Genomic DNA, 25,952 nt, shown 5'->3' with positions numbered 1-25,952 from the left:
CCTTCACACTCCTATAGCTCTATCTAACTAAAGTTGGATTATTCATAATTTTAAGTTTCAATTGAAAAAAAAAAAAAGACTCCTGTCTCAATACATACGATTCATTTTTTCTTTTTATATGTCCCACAAAAGATAACTTATTTATGTTTTTACTAAATTTATCAATCTTAAATACACTAAACAACTATAAATCAATTTAATGAATTCACTCGAAATTTTTTTATTTATATTCATATTATATATAATTTATTGAAATATAATATTTAAAATATTTATATTTTAGATATTTTTTGATCATTAAATAACTAATTATCACTGTTTAACTAATTAATCTATACTACCTAAATTTTGGTAACATGTTTCATCTTTGCCAGAGAGAGAGAGAGAGTATTAATCAATTTGTTCCCCCAAAGACTCCGAAAGCATAGTTGAGCAAGTTGGAGTGGATTTAATGAATCCACTTGATGCTGAAAAGGCATACCAGTTGTCTATATTTTAATCAAAGACTCCAACGACGTCGTTTTAATTTGGCAGATATCGAGAGACAAACAATTGAGGATACACAAAGTTGATTCCCACGGCTCTCATGTCTTGAGAAAGCTTTGTCTGAGTACGTACTTTTATAAATAAAGAACAAAAACCATAGAAATAAGTGAGCTAGTGCACTGAATTTGAATGAATGATTTGTGGGGTCCGATTAATTTTTTGAATATTTAGAAGATTGAAATGGAGTGCCAATTATACTGTGGGTGCCCACCACATGTTGAAGATAACGTTGCTGCCATGCTTTTCCTTTCTATCTCATCAAGCTCTTTCAAAATATTCAAAGTTGAACCTCTCTAATTATTCGTCAGTTAATTTTCATCTGTGCTTTCGATCTGATCTTCATCACCTTTGAGAGAGAGACATGGCTGTTGCTGCTTATGCATCCTTGCTTTCTATTACTCATCTCCTCAATAACCTCCACTACCGTGCCAGCTTCAATCTCCCTCGGGTCGACAATAATCAAGTCGAAGCTCTCCAGGAACATGTCAGTTCCTTGCTAGAATTTGTCGAGCTTCATTCCGAAAGGAAGAGCTCTGAGCTTCAAGGTTTGTGGAAGGAACTCGCTGAGGTTTCCACAGAAGCAGAAGGTGCCATAAACTTCCACATAGCCAATCTACTGTATGCGAAATCTCAAGGAGAAACGAGTGATACTTCCAACTTCTCAGCTCTCTGTGAAGAAATGGAGACACTGATAAAAAAGTTCTGCTCCATCAAAAAGGAGTTGTCACTGATAGAAGAAGGAGAGGATAATCAATCCCAAAAGCAACCCACTCCTTTTGTTCCTGCTGGTGGTTCATCCGCAGCTTCTTCACATGTCAGCAATGTCGTGGTGGGATTGGATGAGCACGTGGATACGATCAGGAACAAGCTCATCAGAGGTAGTTTTAATCTCCAAATTCTGCCCATCGTTGGGATGGGGGGAATTGGTAAGACCACTCTCGCTAAAAGTGTCTTTGATGATAGGTTTGTTGTCGACCACTTTGATTTACTCATTTGGCTTTCGATTTCTCAACAGTATAGTGTTGAACATATACTTAAAGTTGGCCTTGGAGAAATGGTATTAGAAAATCAAATATTGGAAAGTTTAGATGCGTTGGGAACTAGATTCTACCAAAAATTATTCGGTAGAAGGTATCTGATTGTCATGGATGACATGTGGACAACTGGTGCTTGGGATGATCTACGGAGGTTTTTTCCCAACAATGAGAATGGAAGTCGAATTTTATTGACGACAAGGCTTTCTGACATGGCTGCTTCTTTAGGATCTTATGATCCTTACATGCTAACTTTTTTAGACGAGGATAAAAGTTGGAACTTATTTTGCCAAAGTACTTTTTCAAAAACTTTTTGTCCATACAGCCATTTAGAGAGATTTGCAAAAGATATTGCAAAAAGTTGCAGAGGGCTTCCTCTAGCAATTATTGTTGTTGGTCGTGTTCTTGCGAATTCTGACATGACTGCAAAACATTGGGAGAATATTGGGAAAAGTATTACTTCACTCGCTAATTTAGGAGATGACGAGCATTGTATGACAATACTTTCTTTAAGTTATAAGAGCTTGCCCATTCATCTCAAACAATGCTTTCTATATATGCGAGTTTTTCGAGAAGATGAGTTAATATTAATCTCGAGGCTAATCAGCTCTTGGATTGTTGAAGGATTCATTAAACCCTCATGTAATAGAAGTTTGGAAGATATTGCCAACGAGTATGTACGTACTTTGATCAATCGAAACCTCATATTTGCTAATGGTACACTACGTTGTGGTATCCACGATCTTTTACGGGACCTTTGTTCAAGAGAGTACGAGAATGAAGGTATTCTCCAATTTCCAAGAGCACAAAATGATGATTTATTGTTGGGAAAAGCTCGTCGATGTAGCCTTTGTTATAATAAAGTCAAGGACGACGAAGCAGGAACGCACGTTCTAAAGCCATTTCATGTCTTTGGATCATCGTCACAAGTTACTCCTTCCTCTTGTGGTTCCTGTAAAATGGTTTATTCCCGTGTTGAAATACCTACTTTGGTGAAGATTGCATATTACAATGATGATTTAGAGAAGGAAAAATTGCAGCCGATAGAATTGCGTCATGTTAGCTTAGATGAGCCTAAATTATTGTCTCCATCAACATTACATATACTTTGGAATATTCAAAGCTTAAGAATAAGGAGAGGTTGTTCACTAAAGTTTTTACCACAAGAGATTTGGGAAATGCCACAGCTCAGAAACATTGTATCTTTATACAGAATATTTTTACCTGATCCTATTGTGGGAAAAGATGTCGTTGTTCTGAAAAACCTTCACTCCATAGATGGACTGTCTGAATTCAAGTGTACCGATCAAGTCATTGCTCGAATTCCAAATCTGAAGCATTTGAATGTTCGATATAGAGACAATGTCGGAGAGGTCCCCGAGGAATGGGACTTTTTCCTATATAATCTTTGCCAACTTCAGAAACTTGAATCCTTGTGGTTAAAGGGCTGCGTGCATAGCCTGAGCTTACCTAATTCACTCAAAGAACTGCATTTGAAGCATTGCGGATTCGCATGGGAAGATATGTCGATTGTAGGTTCATTGCCTGCTCTCGAAAGACTTGAGATAATTGGTGTCATGAAAGGGTCCGAATGGGAGCCTGTCCAAGGGGAATTTCTCTGCCTGAAAGACCTCACTGTAAAATCGAACAATTTAGTTTGTTGGGCAGCTGATGCAGCTCACTTCCCGATTCTTGAGCGGCTTACACTTTATAAGTTACACTTATTGGAAGAGATCCCTTCAAGCATCGGAGATATACCAACATTAAAATCAATTATTGTGAAGGGGTGCAGCGACTCTGTCGTCGAGTCGGTGAAGCAAATATGGGAGGAGCAGCACGAGATGGGAAATGATATTACAGTAGGCGTTGTTGACAAAAATTGGCTGGTCAGATATCAAGTCGGTACTTTCACTGCAAGAATGACTGGGGCTGCTTGTGAATCACTCGCTTATTTAAAATGCCTACGGGAAATACTTGAAGAGGTTACTGGACAAGGCGGCGATTCTCTAGATACAAAACAAGTCGAATCCATGCAGGAAGACATCCATTTCTTGAAGCACTTTGTGAAATATTTTCATGTGAGTAAAAGCCAAGAAATGGAAAGTCTATTGGAAGATATAGAACAGGCTGTCCAAATTGGAGCCGCTCTGACGGGCAGGCTACACTCGGACATTCGCGATGGCGTGAAAATTCTGTTGGATAAAATCGACTTCATAAAAGATGCACTGTCTGTGGAGAAAGAGGATGAGCATGGTGAAGATGTTCAAGATAATGATGCAACATCGTACGATATCAACTCATTGGGGATTATAATGTATTAGTGATAAAGATACCAGAGAATATCGAATTTGATCCATCACTGCAACAAGGAAAAAGAGTTTGTCATTTTCGAACATCTCTAGAACCGATCTCCCAAAAATGTATGTGATGAAGGCAACTCATCCTTCTCTCTACTTGTCGAAGCCTTCACGAAAGCTGCATAACATTTTAAGGTATGCTTTACTTCTGAAAATTTCATCCTAGTTTTTTTCTTTTTTTTTTTTTTCCCATTTTTTGTATTAAGCAATATACTATATATGTTGCTGCTTATACAAGGTATAAATCGAAAACTATTAGTACAGATTGCTTAAAATTTAGAAAGATATTTTTATTGGCTAACCTAGTCATGCCCATTCTTTGAAAAGTATTTAGTATTTGGCATTCAAATTTACCATTTATATTTCATTCATAATATTTTCTGAGAATACTAATGTTATTTTAGTTTTCTTTGAGGATCTTAAAGACTCGGTTTCTTCTTCTTTAGGATTACAGTGATCTAGACAACCAATTTCACGTATTGAACCATATTATTGGATGGAAAGTTTATGAAATCCTCAGTTGTCTTTGGGGTAGGCTTCTTGATTGAAAATGATAATTTGATACGTGGTTAAAAAGTTTTGAATTCTGTTTAGGAATTGAATTTTTTTTTTTTTTTTTGTAACAACTTCTAAATGATTAGCTATAGTGTGGAGTATTTTGTTTGAATAATTATTTTGATGATATATATTTTTAATATATTCTATATCTATAGATTCGCCATTTTCTTTTTACTTTTCTCAAAAGGAAAAAAATTTTATTTCTCTTTCTTGAATGTCAATTTGAATTTATTGAAAGAGTGGATATACAAAAATGATAGCTATACCATTATTTAAATTCTATTTTTATATAAATTTATTTGTACATTTATTTCAGGCATAACATAAAGATCTATTATTCATATTTTACTTATCCAATAGGAAAAACATGTAAAAAATTCAATATTTATTCTTCTATTTTGAAAACCAAATTCGTCTTTTTTTCGGTATTGCTACTATTAAATTCTTCTTCTAAATCATCTAACTGAATTTAAAATTCAAGATTTATGATTTCATTTTTCTTAATTTTCATTTAAGATATTGTTCGTGACGAAGGTGGTGAATTAAAGAGTTCTGTAATTAGTAATTAGATCGTAATGTGTTTTCTAAATTAATTGACTTAGTTACTTCAGAAGGTTCATTTATTTTTTAAAGAAGATATGGAAGATGAATAACTTGTTCAAGGCATTTATCTATATATATGTATGAGTTAAATCTAAAAATGATTGATTGATTGGGTTGCTTTATTGTTTCATCATTTTCTTTTTGTCTAAGTTTCTAGGTATTTGAGGGGCAAATATTTGAAATTCATCTGGTATTGTTATTTTATTACATTTTAATCTTTTAGGGACAATAATAAAGGATTGTTCGGCTTGTATTTGTAATAGTACTATTTCTTCTTTATTTGTCGGATTTAAGCTAAATTTTAGATTCAATTAGGAGGTCATTAACCTAAAAATATTTCTATATATTTTTGCTAACTTTTAACTTAATTTTTCAAATTCGTCAGCTTTTAAATGCACGTCTAATAATAATGAATATAATATTAGGGATATGTTAAGTCTATTGAAAAATGTGGTGAACAATTATAATATATTAAACTATTGCAAATATTGGTTTGTATAGCCAATAATGAAATGTTGTAAAGTTTTAATCTTTTATTTTTAAAGTTAAAGATACTGGAGCATCTACTTAAAAAAAAAACTATACATATTTTGTCGCTAAAACTCTTTTGTAATAAATTAAACTTTTATAGAAAAAGAATTTTAGTTACAAAATCATATTTTCGTATCGTATATCTCTTTTTAACTTTCATTGCAAAAGACTTTAATTTTTTGTTAGGAAAGTCATTTTTTTATTTTTTCTTTTTAATGGATATATATCAATGGAGAAAAGTCATATTTGTTGCTAAATACCTTTACTAATGAGGTCCAGACGACGAAGTGAGTTTCATCGAAAAAATATTTTTGCTATGAATTATTACCTTTTGCTACGAAATTTTTGTAGGTAAATTTGAACTTTTTTGTAGTGGGTGACGGTGGCGGCGCTGGCCGCGGGGGAAATTGAAAAATAAAAAAAAATCAATTATTTCAGAAGTTCTAAGACTATTCAAATTTTCGGAGCTATTTTGAGTAGTATCGGAATTTCAGAACCTACAAAAATAAGATCAGAAATTCTGAGACTACTCAAAATAGCTTCGGAATTTCCGATATATCTAAAACACCGACGAGATTTCTATTACAGGTGCATATCCGAGACAATGTCCGATGCTAAACAAGAGTAGGTTCGGACTTAGATAGAATTTCCCACGCTAAAGACAAAAATTCTAGTAATGTAACTTTTATAAGGAAAGGTATATAAGAATTTTCAAAAGCAGTAGTTTTCTAAAAATAAATGAACTGAGATTTTAGCTAGTTATAAAGGTTGTATAAGAAAACAATATCAATACATATATTGGTTTTTTGCTAGTACTGGCAACGACTTATTCTGCATTTCCAACCCCAACTTAAAGAAAAGAAAAAAGTGAATATCTATGTTTTCACTTGTATCTAATGATTCCAAATACAATGTTAGGGTATATCAAAATAATATGAGGCAAATCTATCCCGAGCTTTAAATCCCCAAACTCGTTGTTTTATATCTTTAGAGCTCAAGCAAGCCTAAATGATCGAGTTTTCACCTTAGTGGTGGCTAGATCTAGAAAAGTCAATTTCCTATCTTCTTTGACCTCTTGGACTTTGATTATGTCCTCCCCGCGGCGGATATGATATTTCTTTTGAATATAGGATTAGAATTTTGTTGGACGATTTATCAGATTTTGGGCTTTGAAAAATTTCACAAATTTTGCGTCAATAAAGCCCATAATATTGTAGTTACTAATATAAGCATTTCAAGTATTATTACATAAATTTTGACCCTATTATGATATTTGAACTTAAATAGCATATCTTAAAATGTCATAATTTTCTCCAATAAAAAATTAATTGGATCCAAGGAAATTAATGTAGAACATTCCATGCAAAATATATAATCTCAAGATGAATTTAATGAATAGGGAGTATTATAATTTAGTCTTGTCTTGCTAAATAGGTCTACAATAGTGAAAAAATATATACTTTGCAACTTACACTAAATAAGCTTAGCATAGTAACAATAAAATACTTTGAAATGTAATAAAAAGGGCTTATTAGCTTTCAACCCTTGTTGCGTGACATTTTAGGTTCACTCCATGTACTAACATCTATGCATTCAAGGCTATGGTAGCAACCCATAATTTGGAAAAATTGCATTCCTGTGCATGGTAGCAACATCTATGCATTATGTCGATTGGGATAGACAAAAATAAAGTGAGAGATTTTTTAAATGGCCTTTCAAAAAGTTCCTGCTTATTGAATTATCATTACAAACATTTTATCCATAATATTTTTCCGTTAGGGAAAATTGCACAAATATATATATATATATATATTACTCTGTCCGTCCTAATTCAAAGTACCGTTTTTACTATTTCTGTTAGTTGAATTCAAAAGTACCTCTTTTTTATTTTTTTCTAAGTAAAAATAATCATACATTCATACTAAAATAACTTTAACTTTTATTTAAATTACAAAACATACTATTACATATACAGTTATTTTACACAAAAATTCAAATGACAAAAATGTCAAAATCTCTTATATCCAATAAAATATTATTATTTCTTAATTTATTACAAAATTTTAAAAGCCACTTTCAAAAGGGACGGAGGAAGTGCATTATAACTTTTGTTCTTTATTTATCTAATTGAAAATATATATCTTGCATGTTCAAAAAATTGCAAATTTCTTACCCAAGCAGCTGTGATCTTCAATCCTACTCACTTTGGTCATCTTCAGTTTATTAAGGTCACATTGTAGCCTAGGCTGTGGGTATAAAAAAAATGTGAATTTTTTTAATGTAAATGATATATTTTGTCAGATGAAGATAAATGAATACAATTATATAGTTTTATAAATTTTTTAATGAACAAACACATTTATATAATTTTATAAGTTATAGTAAATCTATTAAATCTAGTTTATATATATTTTTATTTATAATTATCTTTTAATTTATAAAAAAAATATGGTGATGTATCTTAAATATTTATATACATTTAAATAATATTATATGATAATTAAATTATCTTATGATACTAAACTTGGAATACTAAATTAAATAATACTCATTTCGTCTCATTTCAATTGTCATAATTTCTTTTTTTGTCTAACTCACTTTACTTCAATTGACAAGTTTCTATTTTTGGTAAAATTTATTAAATTTAAACATACTTAACAAATATAAATCAACTTAATTAACCTTATAATATATAACATTATATATCATATGGGATCCACTCAAAACTCTTCTATTTTATTTATCTCCTTAATAAAAAAAAAATTCAACATTTACAACTCCCCGCTTTTATAAAATTTATTTATCTTAATTATAAATAAATAAATATATTTATTAATCTATTTATATTATTTAAAATTTTTATATTGCATATATTTTTTTATTGAGATATAATATTTAAAAAATCTAAACACATATTTCAAATTTATTTAAATTATATATATTAATTCTTATGTTAAAATTATTAACCGTAGTTCTTATATAAAATATAATAAAATAATATCATAACTCACTATTATTACCTAATTAATCAATTTACCTTAAATAATGTGTTTCAAATGAATTGAATCATTTCAAATAGGACGGAGGGAGTATATATCACAAATATATATAATTTGGAATTTCTATAAAAAGATTTTAAAAAAAATAATTTTCAATTTACAACGTATATAATATTGACAGTTTTACTCATATGGTCACTTATCAATATTGTTTTAATTTTTTTATAACTTCTTAAAATAAAATAAGTAAAAAAATTAATAAAAAAAAATTACACTATTTATGAAATTACTATTAATTTTTAATATAATTTTAAATTTTAAATATTAAAATTTATTTTAGAATTTTTTAATTAATTTTAAATATTAAAATTATAAATATTCAGACACAAATTAGATTTAATAAATAATACTTTTAAGGATTTATGCAATTTAATGTTATTTAGTAATAAGATAAATTTTTAATTATTAATGCAAAAAATTTCTCAAAAATAGAAATAATCACATCTATAAATACTTATAAGAAATAATATATACATATATAAAAAATAGAAAATTAAAGAAATATATAAAAAATAGAAAATTAAAGAAATATAATAGTGTATATAAACAAAAAATAAAATAATAATTAAAAAATTATAAATTATTGAATTTAAAATTATTGACAAAGTTTGAACAAAATAATTAATTGTGATAGAAAAATAGAAAAAAATAATTAAATAAATAATATAAAAGTTAAATACATAGAAAAAGACAAAAAAAGCTATAAGGCAGAAATTGCAAAATTTGAAACTAAGTCAAATCATGACAGGTGACTTAATACACTGAAAACACGGTGATTGAGCCGCACGCGCATTTGTGTCCGAGATATAAAAAAATACGATTTTCTAAGAAGTGTAAAATATTATTTGCTAAAAAAATAAATAGGGGATAAAAATAATAATTAAATATATATCGAGGATATATTTTCCAATTTTCTCTGTCTTAATATAACCTCATCTATAATACAAACTTGATTCATCGATGAAATTTTTTATTTTAAAATATATGCCACTGTGAAAACGTTGTATAAAACATAATTTATATCAATAGGCATATTATAATTAAATCGTTCATAACATACAAAACTCCAATCACAACTAAACCTGAACACATTTGTTGGCAAATTCAAAGTTGTCAAACCCTTTTGTTTCTACTTTTGGCAGCAAGTATGCAGGATGTTGTTGCAGGTTTTGTTTGACACCATTTCGGGAAACCTGCCAACTGCAGAGTTGACCGAGTTACAGCTTTTGGATCCATCTTGTGTGTTCTACACTCGATGAAATAGGACAAATGAATATGCATTGGACAGAGGACGTACAGGAGAGGCTGCATGTATTGTCCTCTCATACTGGATGGCATTAAATGACCTTGAACACACTGCCCCAAAAGTTGTCACAGTCAACTTGTATCTTTTGTGTAATGTGTATATATTTGATATGGATGTTTGTTTGTTTGTGTGGGTGAGCAACCAGAACTTAGAGAAGTATTCCTTCACCTGTTAGAGTGTTGAGAGAGCTCATCCATGGAGGGTTGAAGACGAGAAGAAGGATTCTTGGAGTCGAAGTCGAAGAAGATATCCATCCGGTAAACAACCTTATTCTTAACTTGGTCGCTGGCCTGTTGGAGTTGTTGCGGTAAAGTAACAGCCGGTCCATGAGAGTTTATAAAACTAAATGGAGCTTTGGTGGAAGATAGGTTGGGTAGTTCGGTTTGGTGTCATATATGGTGTAAACCAAAGTATTTGGTTTAGTTAAGACTCCTAGATTAAAATCCCCCAGACGTAGGTTGGAAGACCGAACTGGGTAAACAACCTTGATGTGTTTTTTTTCTTTCTGCACTTATTCAGCCATCGATTCGTGCATGAAACACACACCTCTATTATAACCACGAGACAACTACGCTGTAAAGTTGTGTTTACGTCGAACGTTTCACAGTTCCACTATGCAAGGTACTCGGAGGCATTGGACCTCTTTCGCGCCTCTCTCCGCGGCTTCCAACATCTGGTATCAGAGAAGCATGCTCAATACCCTGAGTAGATCTGTCTGTGGTTCAAGATGAGTCGTGAAGTAATGTCGTCTATTCGTCCATCTGTGTTCGATGGGAACAACTACACCTACTGGAAAAACAGGATGGAGGCATATCTGTTAACTCTTGGTGATGAAACTTGGGAAGCTGTAGAGCTTGGCTGGACTCCTCCAACCAAAGTTGTGCCTGGAGAAACTCAAAACGACCCCCTAACTATCGTTCTAAATTCGAAAAATGAGTGGACACCTGAAGGAAAAATTGCTGCTGGTGGAAATGCCAAAGCTGTAAAGGCCATATTTGCTTCTGTCGATGAAGTTCAGTTTCGTGTCATCTCAAACTACAAGAAAGCAAAAGATGCATGGAGAGCCTTGGAAAATGCATTCGAAGGGACTGCTGAAGTTAAAGAAACAAAACTCCAAAGGGTAGAAAGTATGTTCGAAACCCTGAAAATGACTGATGATGAAACAATGTCTAAGTTCTACACTCGATTCAAAGATGTGGTGAACCAAGCATATGCTCTTGGCTTAGTATATGATGAACAAAGGCTGGTTCGAAAGATGCTGAGAAGTGTGAACAAAAAGTTCAAAATCAAAGTCTTTAATCTTGAGGATAAGAAGAAAACCAAGAACATGAATGTTGAAACATTGAATGGTATTTTCATGAATTGGGAGATGAATCATATTGAAGAAGAAAGTTCAAAAGGGATTGCTCTTATTGCCGAAGATCTGGAGCTTGTCGGATCTGATGAAGAAATGTCTCTTCTGTCCAAGAAGTTGTCTCGAATGATAAGTGAAAAGCGTGCTCGAAAATACCACAATTCTAGAAACAGAGGTCACTATGGTGGTAAAACAACTGGTGAACAATGAAAGTATCCAGAACACAAAAGTGTTGGTTACAACAAAGAAAATGGAGCTTATGATAAAAGCTACAAGAAAAAGTTCAACACTGCTTCTAGGCCAGAAAACTTAAGTGATCCGAAATGCTTTGCATGTGGCGGAGTTGGTCATGTGAAAGTGGAATGTGCTACATTCAAAAAGAAAGGTAAGCATGCATTTCAAGCTACCTGGAGTGATGAAGAAGGTAGTCAAGAATCTGAAAATGAAAGTGATAATGAAAGCGTTGTTGCTTTTGTTGCCAAAGAAGGAGAATCTAGCAAAGGAAAAGAAAGTGTTCCTGAAGAAGAATGTAACAGCAACGACACAATCGAGATGGATATCTATGAGCTAATGGAGGCTTATGAGGAAGTAGTAGCTGAACAAAAAATTTGTGTTAAGAGAAACAAGGATTTGATCAACATGGTTTACCGTTTGGAAGCTCGAGTTGAAAAAGCTGAGGAAGTGAATCAAGAAATGTTCGAAATCAATGAAGGACTTCAGAAGGACGTCAAGCAGTTGAAAATTAAGTGTGATGATCTGAGAGAAGAAAATGATAGACTCAGAAAAGGAAAAGACAAACTCGATGAATTTTTATCTATTGGAAAGCCATTTGGAGATCATCGTGGGATTGGTTATCAAGAATCCATGAAGGTGACTCCAACTACCTTTGTGAAAGGAGGTTTGCTTACTGATGTGAAGATTCCAGAGAAACCTGCAAAAGGGAAGAACACTAAAGGTCCCAAAGAAAACTTAAAGAGAGACAAAATCAAAATCGCAGAAGGAACATACGTGTCAACGCGTTGTTACAACAGAAGAGTAACTGCAAGTACTGTTTTCGATTTGGTCATGCTGAATCTCACTGTTTCAAAATGGCTAGGGATTTGATGTCTAGGAAGAAGGTTAATTGGCCCTCAGATGAGCTGAAACAGAGGGTGAATTTCAGAATGGAATGGAGACCTAAGAAAAATCAATCTAAGATGATGTGCAATGTCATCCTATCTAGTCAAGAAGCAACAAATTCATCCCGATGGTATTTCGACAGTGGCTGTTCACGCCATATGACGAATCAGAAGCATCTATTGAAGAACTATGTAGCTGACACTTGTGGATGGCATTAAATGACCTTGAAGACACTGCCCCAAAAGTTGTCACAGTCAACTTTTGTCTTTTGTGTAATGTGTATATATTTGATATGGATGTTTGTTTGTTTGTGTGGGTGAGCAACCGGAACTTAGAGAAGTATTCTCTCCACCTATTAGAGTGTTGAGAGAGCTCATCCATGGAGGGTTGAAGATGAGAATAAGGATTCTTGGAGTCGAAGTCGAAGAAGATATTCATCCGGTAAACAACCTTATTCTTAGCTTGGTCGCTGACCTGCTGGAGTTGTTGCGGTAGAGTAACAGCCAGTCCATGAGAGTTTGTAAAAGTAAATGGAGTTTGGGTAGAAGATAGGTTGGATAGTTCAGTTTGGTGTCTTATATGGTGTAAACCAAAGTGTTTGGTTTAGTTAAGACTCCTGGATTGGAATCCCCGAGACGTAGGTTGGAAAACCGAACTGGGTAAACAAACTTGGTGTGTTGTTTTTCTTTCTGCAGTTATTCAACCATCGATTCGTGCATAAACACATACCTCTGTTATAACCACAAGATAACTACGTTGTAAAGGTGTGTTTACGTCGAACGTTTCACAGTTCCACTGTGCAAGGTACTCGGAGGCGTTGGACCTCTTTCGTGCCCCTCTCCGCGACTTCCAACAACATTTATTTGCTTTATAACAAAGCATAAAAATAAGAACGTAGGATCCTTCCGCATAATCAATTTGCGTAAAATATCATTCATTTTGAGTATGCAATTTTCACTGATAAGTCTCTTTTAAAATATATTTCGGTTGATGCTGCACGTGTCTTTCCTGTAAAACAATTTTAATGGTGTGATGTTTGTTTTCTAGTTGGTTTAGAGTGATCCTCCAAAGTATTCCAAAAAGCCAATAAAAAAATTAGAGTCCAAATTGAGCGGCATTGATCATGAATTTTTTATTTATAAAACTGTTTCGAGCACATCAATATATATTTAATGTATTTTCTCTATAATTAATATCTGACAACATTAGTGAAAATACATGACTTGGTCGCCACCGGATGTAGGTCATTTTAATCGAACTATGTTAACAAATATGTGTTCTTTATTTCTTTATTCTACCATATTTCTGAAATAACCAGTATTAGATTCTCGAGTTTCATTTAAGTAAGATTCAAGATGAATGATTGTCTTGCAATCAAAGTATTTGATGGGATCAACTTTGGAATTTAGAAAGTAAAGATGTAAGATCACTTGTATGGCAAGGACTTGGAGGTAATGCTAAAGGTAAAAATCGAAGATATGTATGAAGCTGACTACAAGAAAAATGATAAAAAGGCAATGAGTGTGGTTGACTAACCCTTTGGAGAACATGGTGTTTCACCAAGCTATACCAAAAATAATATCAACACCTTCGAAGGGAAACACAAAACAATTGGTGTTACCTCACAACCCTGTAATAAGACCATAACATCCCAGAATAATCCTTCAGATTTCCATCTTCGTCCATCACCTAACCGAACTCCGAATCTTTCTGTACGATTGGTTGGTAATCATAGAGTAGACACTAAAAAAGAAGATATATTGCGACGAGCACCAATATCAATTAATATTGTTACCTTCTTTTCTTGTACAATTCCATGCAACCACATAGTCTGTTGGCTTGGAAAGCCCTCTACAAAGAATAACGCTAAGGTCCTCTCTTCTATTGACGGATCTCTTTGCTCTCCTATCCAATCTCCATGCCCCGTCGGTACATAATATTCAAACTGTTGAAGATCTAAGACCTCTTCATCTTCTTCAGCTATCATGACTCGCAATTGTTTGATAGGGCATTTATGTTTTGGGGTGTATGGTTTCTTATAGCAAAAAAAAAGTCCTTTGGCTTGCAATTTAGCAAATTCTTGGGGTGAGAGACTGGTAAATCGATTTTGGACTGTTGACTAACTAGTTGCCTCTAATGTGGGCACGGAAGGATGACTACACATTTCCTAATAGATCCTTTGTGGTTGACCCCTATTGTTGAAACCCTAATCATGTTGTTTTGATATGGTTGACTGTCAACTTGAACTTGAAGATTATCCTCAACGTCTCTAGACAATTCCATGGACGTGTCTAAGTCTCTGAGCCGAAGAAAGCGAAGGAACTTCGAATCGAGTCCTTTAGACCTTTCATAAAGTAGGCCAGATAGTGCGCATCTATCAAACCCGGAACTTGGCTAGCCAATTGAACAAATAACATTACGTAGTCTTCCATTGATTCCTCTTGTTTAATATCTGCCAATTTTTCAAAAGGACTGCCCTTGAAATGCGTATCAAATCTCGTCACCAACGCTTGCAAAAATTCTTCCCATGTTAGCCTCGGTTTAAGAGGGCTTAACCAGGTTGACCAAAACAATGTAGCTTCTTCCATGGCCACCACGGCTGCAGGTAACTTCATCTCCGGACAGGTGTTATGAATTTCAAATTGTTGATTGGCGCGGGCAAACCATCCTATAGGATTTGAACCATTGAAGGATAGAAGTTGCACAAGGCCCGTCTGCAATCAGAAGTTAATCGCCAGCTGCAGTGGCATAGCGGCCAGGCACGGCACTGTTGGTTGGTGTGGCGGGTCTGTGGAGGGCAACGGTGTGCCACCCTTCGCCATCTCTATCCTCCGCATAGTGGCTTGTCGCCGATTGTTGCAATCCAGAGTGTTTTAAAATCACTTTTGAGAATTCAGCGAGAGTCGCCATGATCTCTTCCAGTTGGATGTTAGTTGCCTTCATGTTCTTCTTCATTTCGGCTTGATCAACCTCAAGTTTGTCTAGTCGCTCAGCTGTTGATCGTGTTGTTTCCATGACGATAGGATTGAGATCCAGCAGGATAGACCACTTGATAGAAACAAAATAAAGGATAAGAAAAATCAAACGATATCAATCGTTTGCCCAAGAATAATCATATATTACCAACCGTTTATCCAAAGCCTGACGGCTACTTTATTTCCAAAGTTTCAGAATGATAGTCTCAAACACTAGTTTCTCTTTAAATACTATTACCTAAACTCTACTTACTAAATATAGAATAAGTCAACCCAATAAGTAAAAGACAAGCCAAACTTAAAATATAATAAATTAATAGAAAAGCAAGTAAATAAAATCTAAACCCACAAACAGCAGGCCTAAGCCCATCCTCGTCATCAATACACAAGCATTTGTCAAGACCCTGTTTTCTCTTTAATCATAACTTCAGGCTCTTTTCAATTTTTCTTTTTATCAGCCTAATTGTTGTCTGCTTGCTTAATTATAGATGAAGTGATTATTTTTCTATTTCTTTTTTGTTTTATTATATTTGTGGTATAACATTGTTTTTGGTATATAGTCTTCTTGTCTTTGCTTGGGTTGGCTTGTGTTGTGAGTTGAGGATAATCATGTCTTCAACATGTGTTTGGGCAGTTAATTTTTGGTTTGATATTTGGTATGCAATGCAAAATCTTGAGAAATAGAGGATGTACGAGTGGACTCACATGAGGAAGCATAACAAAAGATCATGATGCTACATGAAGACTACCCGAGCAGTCGAATGAAAATCATATATTTTTAAACACAATTTAAAAAGAGGGGACAGGCTGATATGAACTAATAAAAGAGGGGATGTCTTAGCTCGGGGACAATGACTATAGTAGGGACGAAGCATTTATGAGCTTAGTCTCCCGTGAGAAGAAAAAACATATGTTAGGGTTGGGGTCATTGTATTGACAGTGCTTATTGAAGAATCATTGTTTAATAACGATGGTCACACACCTACAATTGAGCCTACAGACAAGGAAAGCATAATGAACATGGAGCAACAACGGATTCTGAGGGGACATAATATGACTATCTTGGAATACCTGGTGAAGATTTAGGCTCATGTAAACCATTGTGACCCGAACGGTGATACCGGTGCACCACTGGTCGAGTGATGTATGTTTACTTTATATTTCATTTACTTTGGAATTCTTTGGATTGATGGAATTATTGGTTTATTTTATATTATCGTATAGTATTGCAGACGTAGTTCATTTTTAATTACAGAGTGTTTACTGTTTCGATCGTTGTTAGAATGACTTTTTATATTCTTAGTTTGTAATTGCTTTGGACAGTTGTATGAATTTAAAATGAATCTTTATTAGTCTGTAATTGTTTAAAACAAGCATAGAAATTTAAAATGAATTATTAACGGAAATTGATAACAGGGTTTGCGAGGGATTCAATTGTAACACCTCAAATAAAAGTCTTGAAGTGTTACAAGCCAACATAAGAACAACGCCATAAAAAACATGATGTGCCCTGATGCTAAGGCTAAAACATAATAATGATGAGTGTAAAATTTTTTATTTACGCTAAAACACGCAACTCTTAGAATGTCATTACACAAATTTAAAATTGTCAATGTATCTCAAAATTAGAAAACATGTAACCCTGAATTTCGACAATGTCTAATCCTAAAGTTAATGAATGTTCAATAAAAGCTCCACCCCAATGATGCATCAAATGGACGAAGGTCCTGAATACAACTCTACATAGAGAAAAGTAATAACATCAGCAAAAGCTGAGTAAGGAATTAAATATGCATAAACCAAAACTTATTACGTTATATTAAAATCGTTAAAAGTCAAAGCATATATAGCACCGACATCCATAAATGAACGGAGGTTGGCCTAACACCAACACAATCCTGTCTCAGTCAATCGAATGCCTAACATCGGCTCATCAATGCACATGAGTTGGTCTAGCACCGACCTAAACCATTATCAGTCAATCGGATGACCAAACACCGGCTCACGATACATAGAAATTGGCCTAATACCGGCCCAACCTACTTTCAATCAATTGGATGGCCTAACCCCGACTCATCAATACATAGGATTTGGCCTAACACCGACCCAACCTATTCATCACATTAGCTTGCCTTTCACCGGCTTTGCTAATTTGCAAATCAACAATCACGGATAGTATACCATATAATCATACGTGCACATAATCATTTTGCAAGAAATCTCAACTCACAATAATTCGGCTATACATAAACAATATTTTCTTCATGTTCTCATATCACTTCTCATTGATATAAAATTTTATTCTTATAGTCTATCAATCTAGTAACAATCAGAAGACCCATTGGGCATGCGATATTTAACCCCTTACCTTACTTAGAATAAGCTAACCAACTCAACTACCACTGACTCGTGGGACTTGGTTCAATCGGACATCACCTAATCACCAAATACGATCAATCAATTTACTCGAATTCAACTCAAATCTTATAAAATTCACAATAAACTCATTGGTAGCCCAAACATTATGAAACTAGTGCCAAATAAAAGATAACATCCCTAAATTTTATTTCAAAGACCAAAACTTTGATTAGCACTTTAAATTAAATCCATAGTATTTTGTTAGCTCAAACAGTCCGTTCGATTCGAGAAAATAGGGCAGTTTTATTGTAAAAAAATCACTAAAAATTCATTTTACGCTCAAATAGAATAAATGGTGGCTCTAATTAAAGTTAACACGTATATATACATTCAAAATTAAACAAAAGCATTTAAACTTACTTACAGGCCTTTCATCAAAATTTAAAAATTTATATAAAATTTATTTTATAGTCAAATGGGACAAATTTAGTCTCTAATTAATGCTACCACAATTATCTACATCACCAATTTAATAAAAAGGTGAAAAAAACACCCAAATATTACAAAAAATGCATCGAATACACTGTAGTATTTTTCTGTCAAGCAAGAGAGTGTCTAGGTTTAGAAAATCATATAAAATCCATTGTTCTTCCAAATAACTCATATAATATGTCAAAGTAAAGCTAAAATCATGTAAATCGAAATATGTTTTCAAAATAGTAATTCCATGGTTTAAATAACTGATATAGCTTAAAATAATGTACATAAGTTATTAGATCGAATTTTAAGAGTAAAGGAGAAGAATGTATAAAAACTTACTCCAAAATCACCTCAAACTTGAGTGGGAGGGGGAGGGGTGGCGGCTAGGGTTTCATAGGGATTCTAGGACGATAAAATGAAGGTAAAATATAAATGAGAAAGTGAAGTTTTATGTTAAAAACTCGAGTTAAAATTTCTATAACGTTTTTATGAAACATTTTTGTGTACACAACAGACAATTAACTACTATTTTCACTATAATTCTTTCGTTTAAACTCAGATTGACTCACAATTTGCGGAGTTGGAATGTTAACTTAAAAACCTATCCAATGAAATAAATTTCATGAAAATCGGATGTGAATTCAAAAATGTACATCCATTTGAAGTTGATGTATTGGTAATAACAACTTTAAGATAATTAAATAACAAAATATCTAATGAGTCAACTTGATTATGGATCCTAGTCAAAAGGTGAACCATCTTTAGCCATCAATGCATGGAGGATAGACAAAATCGGCTTTGGGAGGCCGCGGGATTTAGAGTGGCAGAGCTTCCGATCACTTATCTTGGAGCCTCTCTTTATGTGGGCAACCGAAGGAACATTCTTTATGGGGGGTTCTTTGTCAAGGTTCGGGGTTACTTACGAAAATGGGATAAATCAATGCTCTCGCATAGGGTCGTCTTCAAATGATTAAGACTATCCTCTTTTCCCTTCATTTATATCTGCTACAGGTTCTCTGTCTGCCGTAGGTGGTGCTTCACTTGGTGGAGCAGTGTTCGTGAGGTTCTTTTGTGGCTTCTATCATGGTCATCATTGTTGTCACTAGATATCATTGACGGATGCCGCGAGGCCGGTGGAGAAGAGAGGGTTGGGAGTTCGGAGGCTATCGAATATGGTTGAGGTTTTATCGCATAAGCAATGGTGGTGGCTCTAGGATGGTACTTCTTTGTAGACTTCTGCGATGAAGCATAAGTACTTCCGCACCACGTTTCCGGGGGGAGTTCTGTGTAGGAGTTACAACAGTCCGGTGTGGAAGTGTTTGTGTGGGGTTCATGAGGAGGTTCACTCTCGGATTTGTTGAAATTTGGGCCAGAGTGATTGCTTTTTTTGGTGTGACACTTGGTGTGGGGAACAGCTCCTTTCGGCCTATAGTGGTAGCCAGCCGCCGGCTTGCCTAGTCTGGGAGATGTGGAGTGGTGATTCCTGGAATTTAGAGAGATTGCGTGCATGCCTTCCGGGATACTTTGTGTGCCGGGTGTTGGAGGTTCCTATCGATCGACAGGCCAAGGATCGGATGACATGGATGGCTTCAGGATCCGAGGAGTTCACTACATTGTCGGCGTGGGATCTATGTCAAAATGCCCACGCTCGGATTTGGCTTGCGGAGGCATTATGGTCACGCCTCCTCACCCTTGTTATGTCCGTCTTCCTTTGGCGTCTATTTTGTCATCGATTTATGGTGGATGATATCGTTTGACACTATAGTGTGCCTATTACATCAAGATGTCAATGTTGTCGGGAGATAGAAATGATAACACATTTACTCATTGAGTCGGCCGGGTTGTGGCATCACTTCAGGGATCTATTTCATTTTTCTTTACCAGAGACGCATGCACCCATCTCTTGGTTTCCTCGTTGAGGCTTTCATTGACGCATTCGCAGAGCTTCCGGACATATATTCCAATGATGATTTTCTGACTTCTTTCGATTGCCCGGAATCAGTAGAAGCATAGAAGTATTCACTTATCTTTGGATAGGATCATATGGTGCGTTCATTTTCATTTGCAGATATTATGACGTGCCGGGGTTCTTACCTGAAAGTATTGGGTCGGCGATCTACATATTGCAATGGGAGGCGATGTCCTCAGGTTGGTTCAAATTAAACACCGATGAAGTGTTGATGAGGAACCCCGGGCCGGCAGACGCGGCCAATATCATCTGCGATATATCTGGGGTGGATATTGTGACTTTTTAGGTGCCAATTTCCTGTGCGACGAATACATTAGCGGAGTTAGGGGCGATCCGGAGGGGAGTGGAGTTGGCGATCGATCGAACCCTATTGCCCTTATGTATTGAGACATATTTGACATGCAGCATAGCGTTGATCTCATCTTCATCGGGGCACTGGTCTCTACAACCATGCCTTTAATAGTTGTGATTACAGCTACATAACATCACGTGGCGGATTTTTCACGTCTACCGAGAAGAAAACTAGTTACCTGACATGTCGGCAAGCATGGCTTGTTCCTTACTTGATGATTGGATTTTGGAGTCGACAGACATACCTTTGGCCGGTTGGTGGACTTCTACGAGCGGATGCAGAGGGTCATCCAAACTTCAAATTCAATTGTTAGGTATAATGGTATGCTTTTACTTACGCATTATCTTGATTTTGTTACTTTCAGGTGTTAGCTAGATTATAGCTCCCTTCTATGATTCTGCATATACTTAGGCTATTATGATTATAATGGGTTGTACGATACTTACATTGTATGCAGTAAGAACTACGTATGGCTTGATCCACTTCGTGTACCTAGGCAGTCCTACGGGATACAGCCATTGATATACATAAAAAAAAAATTGCATAGTATCAGACCAACTAGACAATGCTCAAATTAATATTTCGTTGAGTAATAGGTAGCCCACTACTGTTGTAGGCCTACTTCGAACTAAGAAAATCTACTACATATATATTTAAAATATTTAAATTTATGTATATAACTTAGAAGAAAAAAAAATTAAGTGGAGCCTAAACAAATTAAATATTTGGGCTGAGAGAGGTTAGTCAACTCTAAGCGAGATTGAAACAATTCATATTGTCCTAGTCACAACTTGAGTATCTATCTATCCATGCAAGTGAAATTTAAAAAATTAATCGGTTGGAATATTTTCAAAGTCTATATTTAATATATAAAAATAAATGTTCTCGAGTATATCGAAAAAATTGAATTTAAAAGTAACGAAATTTGGATAAAGCTTAAAATAATTACAAAATTAATACGATTATTTCCCAGTGCAACAAACAATTTATTATCAACTAAGTATTTAATTTGTTTTTTAATTAAAATAAATATGTTAAATTATATAGTATATATACACAAGAAATTTAAAAACATATTGATAGCTCAGCTCATAATTCTCTTTATATGTAGTACTATTATACCAACTCATCATTTTCTCTTTCTTGTATTAGTTTCAATTTCTTGATATGAGTTCTTCAACTCAAGAGGTATGTAATTCTTTTTACTTCATCATGTTCTCAATTGTCCATTGTTTCTAATTGAGAAAAATTGGTGCTTTAAATTTATAGAGATTTGTATGACATAATGATGCTGTCTTTGATTTTTTTAGGATTTCATAATATATGTCGTAAGTTAACAATAAGAAGCTCAGAACTCTAATATAAAATTAACCAATTCTTTAAAATTAGATGATATTTTTTGATGCACTGTATTAATTAAATAATATATCAATGGTTTAAATCGGTTGCAAATCCATACTTTAAAGTTAGGAAAAATTTATATATATACGTTTTAATTCATTTTTATATGTTATGTGATTTTGTTAATACATATCCATATGATAAAAATCTTTATTATAATATTATATTTAAAATGTTTGTATTTTCTTGTAAACCTGTTACTAAAAACTATTCATGACTTTTATTTTATTTTATTTGAACGAATTTATTTATTTATTTATTTTCTTTCTGTTAAGGGTAACAACACACTTCACCAAAACAACAATGGCGTGCCAAGATGGCTTCCAAAACTTATGGCGAAAACGGAATTATTGTTTGAGAACTGCGCGATTCATAAAGACCATATCAATGAATTAAACCGATATTGCATAGAGTGTGACAACTTAGCATGCCAGTATTGCATTGAATCTGGCTTTCACTCAAGGCATGATGTGCTACCAATTGTCAAGCATTTCTACAATGCTGCCGTTCGCATGGATGAAACAAGGCAAATTGATTATTCAAATATTCAGGTACACACTAGTGCTTTGTTCTAATGCCAAGTTTTACTTAAGATTTAGGATCTTTTAATTGTTTAGATTAATTTTCGTATGGTATGGAAAATAATTATTGGATGCAAATTTCGTGTAGATTTTATTGTTGAAATGATATAAAGGAATGTTAAAATATAGGTAAAATAAAAAAATTGTTAAAGATAGTTAAAGTTATAGCTACATTAAAATTTGAATAAATAAGTTATTTTCAAGTGGATTTAATTAGAATCCATATACAAAATTTAATACAGTGCAAATCTCAAAAACCAAAATAGATAATTTTATACTTAGATGAACTTGTAGTAAAACTTTCGTATTTATTTAAACAAATTTTTACCCATATTTTTAAATAAAATATACTATTTTTTTTTTTCACAAACATTTTCAAAATAATAAAGAAGATTTATCCAAAATAGTATATTTCATTTAAATTATTTTGCAATTTTTAATAGCCAATAATAAATATTTCACAAAATATATGATAGAAAAAGAACACGACTAGAAGAGTTTGTTTATTTCAAAAAATAATAATTCATTTTAAATTTATAATATAAATATTAATTAAACTTTAGAGCAATGAGGCTAAGGACAGTGCATTTTGAACTTTTTTATTCCTAAATGTAAGTTATTATAAATTGAATTATGGAATATATTTTAAATTCATTTTTTTTTAGAAATTGTATCTTCATCATTTATTAACAATAGTCAACTACTATTGATTGTAGGTTTATAAATGCAAGAAAACATCAGTTTTAGCACTAAATCCATTTCCACACACAGGATCTGGTGCATTTGTTAAAGAAAAAAAGGCATGTCGACTATGTACGAGAACACTCCCGAAAAACGATGAAGATATTATTGCATGCAAGGTAATGTTATTCTCTATCTTGTTAGAACTATGTGTTCACATGCATTAAAAATAATCTCTACCACATGATAGTAAAATTTATTTTCTTTTAAGTATTGTAAACTTTAGTAATAAATTTTTTTTTTAGGATTCTTATGGAATGAAAATACAACCTCAAAAAAGTTTTAAAATAGAATTCTAGATCATCACAAAATTTAATGGGTATATATAAAGAACAATCTTTTGAAAACTAAAAATAATAAATCACAAACTTGATAGATCTATTGTACATAAGATGATACATGTAAAATGCACACTTGATCATACCTTTTTGTGTCCTAATCAATTGTATGGTTAGTAAAGTTATTGCATTCTTTCTTCTACTATATTTTATTTTAAATGATTGTTTATATCATTAGAATCCATGCTCGGTTCTTATAGTTTCTTTGTAAATTCTTTTCAGTTTCATAACTTTTTTGACGCGGGACCATATACAACCACCGCTTGTGCATGGAAGGAATAATTCTGAGTTTCCTGAAACAACCGTAGAACAATCTTCAATATCTAGAACATCAAAATGAAAGCGCAGTCGAAAAGGAGTGCCTCACCAATCTCCACATTGTTACGGATATTTGTTTTCGAGTTTCCCGTAATGTCAGATTTAGATGCTCAAAATATGCAACTTAATGAACTTATATTTTCTTATTATTATAAAAATGAATTGTGTATCAGTTGATACGATACATTAATAACAATAATAATGTTAATAATAATAATATAATATAATATAATTATATATATAAATCAAACCTTACCTGCGAAGCGAAGGAAGGCATAAGAAGAAACGCGAAGGAGAAGAAGGAAGAAGAAGAAAAGAAGAAAGAAAAAGATTTAGCCGTTCAATTTCGATTCCGACTTCGGTATTGTATTCCTTGTTATACGTAGAATTTAATTATGGATTTTAATATAAATTTTGATATGGGGATATTGAATTAGAAATTTTTCAAAAAATTCATAACCGGCTATTTGGCTATTTAATCGACTAATTTCTTTAGCTGATAGTCTATTCGTAGTCCTAGCATTATATTTTGAGAATTTTGTATCGATCTGAGCTGAATTAAAAACGGCAGTATATTGCACCTGCCTGTTTATTCATATCTTTAAATATTTTTATTTAATAATCGGGCGATATAAATATTATGAGGTATAAGAGTTTTATAGCTAGAATATCGTATTCTACTAAATATAAAAATTTGAAACCCAACGAGCTAATTATAGAAATTAGCTTTTGAATAAGCAGGTAGCTCATGTTAATAATCATATAGCTCATCTGATTTGAGTAAATAATAGGGCAAGTGTACGTTGAAGGAGATTTGGGTGAGATTGCAAAAGCTAGAGAGTGACGATAAGAGGTAAGCAGTAAGGAATTAAATCTAATTTTAAGAAATTAGATATGCATGTTGCATGAGATTCTGATTAATATGTTAATGTGATATTATGTAAATCATTTTGTCAGTGCATGTATATATTTATATATATGTGTGTGTATGCACATGGGAGACTTCACGGTTTATGGTATTTGATATACGTATTTGATCGCATTGGTGAATTTATGAAAAGGAGGATAGGTGAGTTGTCTCACTAGCCCTTTTCGGTAAATTCACTTATTTGGCATGTTGCCCACATATTGCAGGTGTATCGGATATATTTTATGGATCTATCGTCTAGTCACCGTGTGCGGTAGTGCTAGGCGATGGCATCATCTGGGGTTAGGATATTCGACCCCGATGTACCGTAACACTTTGGCGATAGTGGACAATAGTAGTCGGACAACTGGGTGACTTAGTCGCACGGTCATTCAGGGATTAGATCCATAGTAGTTGAGACGTATTTGGTCTAATCATTCATATTAGGTGTTGTTCCACTCATTGGACTGATCACTGGTGAGATCTACAGGTAGTTTAGAATCATATGCCAAACTCCAAACGTGATCCCGTTAAGGCACACGAGGAGGAGTAGAGTTTCCGGGTTTCCCTTGGGTGATTCCAAGTTGCATGGATTTTACTACATTACACAGGATATGGCTAGTCAGTGGGGGTCCTATCTTCGCTATCACAGACTATGGGGCATCTTGTGGTTAATGGCGACAACGTTCGGCTATCCATGTATTGATTGTGGGAGTCGTATGGTGGGTATATGAAAGTGACCGGATGACCGTTATATTATAATGGGTTTATCAGATCCTTCCTTGAGCCGATGATTTTCCGGCTATTTATTGATGATGATCTAGTGAGCTTGTTATTACGGGGCCGAAGTTATTCCGACTACACACTTAGACAGATGCAGTGAGCCTATTATTATGGAGCCGAGGTTATTCCGGCTGCTCACATAGACAAACGCAGTGAGCCTATTATTATGGAGACGAGGTTATTCCGGCTGCTCATTTCGACGGATGTATATAGATTTGTGCATGTGCATTGTTGTCTAGTTTGATATCTTTGTTGCATCATTTCACTATTGGTATGACATGA

General features: G+C 33.7%; 1 protein-coding gene across 3 annotated transcripts; it reads left to right on the top strand.

Moving 5' to 3' along the window:
• The first annotated feature begins 843 nt into the window (after positions 1-843).
• Positions 844-24,094, top strand: LOC127241024 (putative late blight resistance protein homolog R1B-17). 3 transcript variants are annotated; one of them, XM_051259903.1, is made up of 4 exons: positions 844-4,072; positions 22,278-22,553; positions 23,355-23,443; positions 23,885-24,094. In XM_051259903.1, exon 1 carries the CDS (start codon positions 908-910, stop codon positions 3,899-3,901), a length of 2,994 nt encoding a protein of 997 aa, XP_051115860.1. In that variant the 5' UTR covers positions 844-907; the 3' UTR covers positions 3,902-4,072; positions 22,278-22,553; positions 23,355-23,443; positions 23,885-24,094. The 3 variants fall into 3 exon arrangements, with proteins under 3 accessions (XP_051115860.1, XP_051115862.1, XP_051115861.1); XM_051259905.1 differs by lacking the exons at positions 22,278-22,553; positions 23,355-23,443; positions 23,885-24,094 and adding an exon at positions 16,077-16,388; XM_051259904.1 differs by lacking the exons at positions 22,278-22,553; positions 23,355-23,443; positions 23,885-24,094 and adding an exon at positions 6,218-7,384.
• The last annotated feature ends 1,858 nt before the right edge of the window (positions 24,095-25,952 follow it).

The sequence above is a fragment of the Andrographis paniculata genome, unplaced genomic scaffold, assembly GCF_009805555.1.
Source record: "Andrographis paniculata isolate CXL003 unplaced genomic scaffold, ASM980555v1 Contig80END, whole genome shotgun sequence".
Classification (NCBI taxonomy): domain Eukaryota; kingdom Viridiplantae; phylum Streptophyta; class Magnoliopsida; order Lamiales; family Acanthaceae; genus Andrographis; species Andrographis paniculata.
This window is presented reverse-complemented; position numbering and strand designations above follow the sequence as displayed.

What these genes read in the sequence shown, in the direction of transcription:
- LOC127241024 (XM_051259903.1), top strand. Translation starts at nt 908, where the DNA reads ATGGCTGTTGCTGCTTATGCATCCTTGCTTTCTATTACTCATCTCCTC.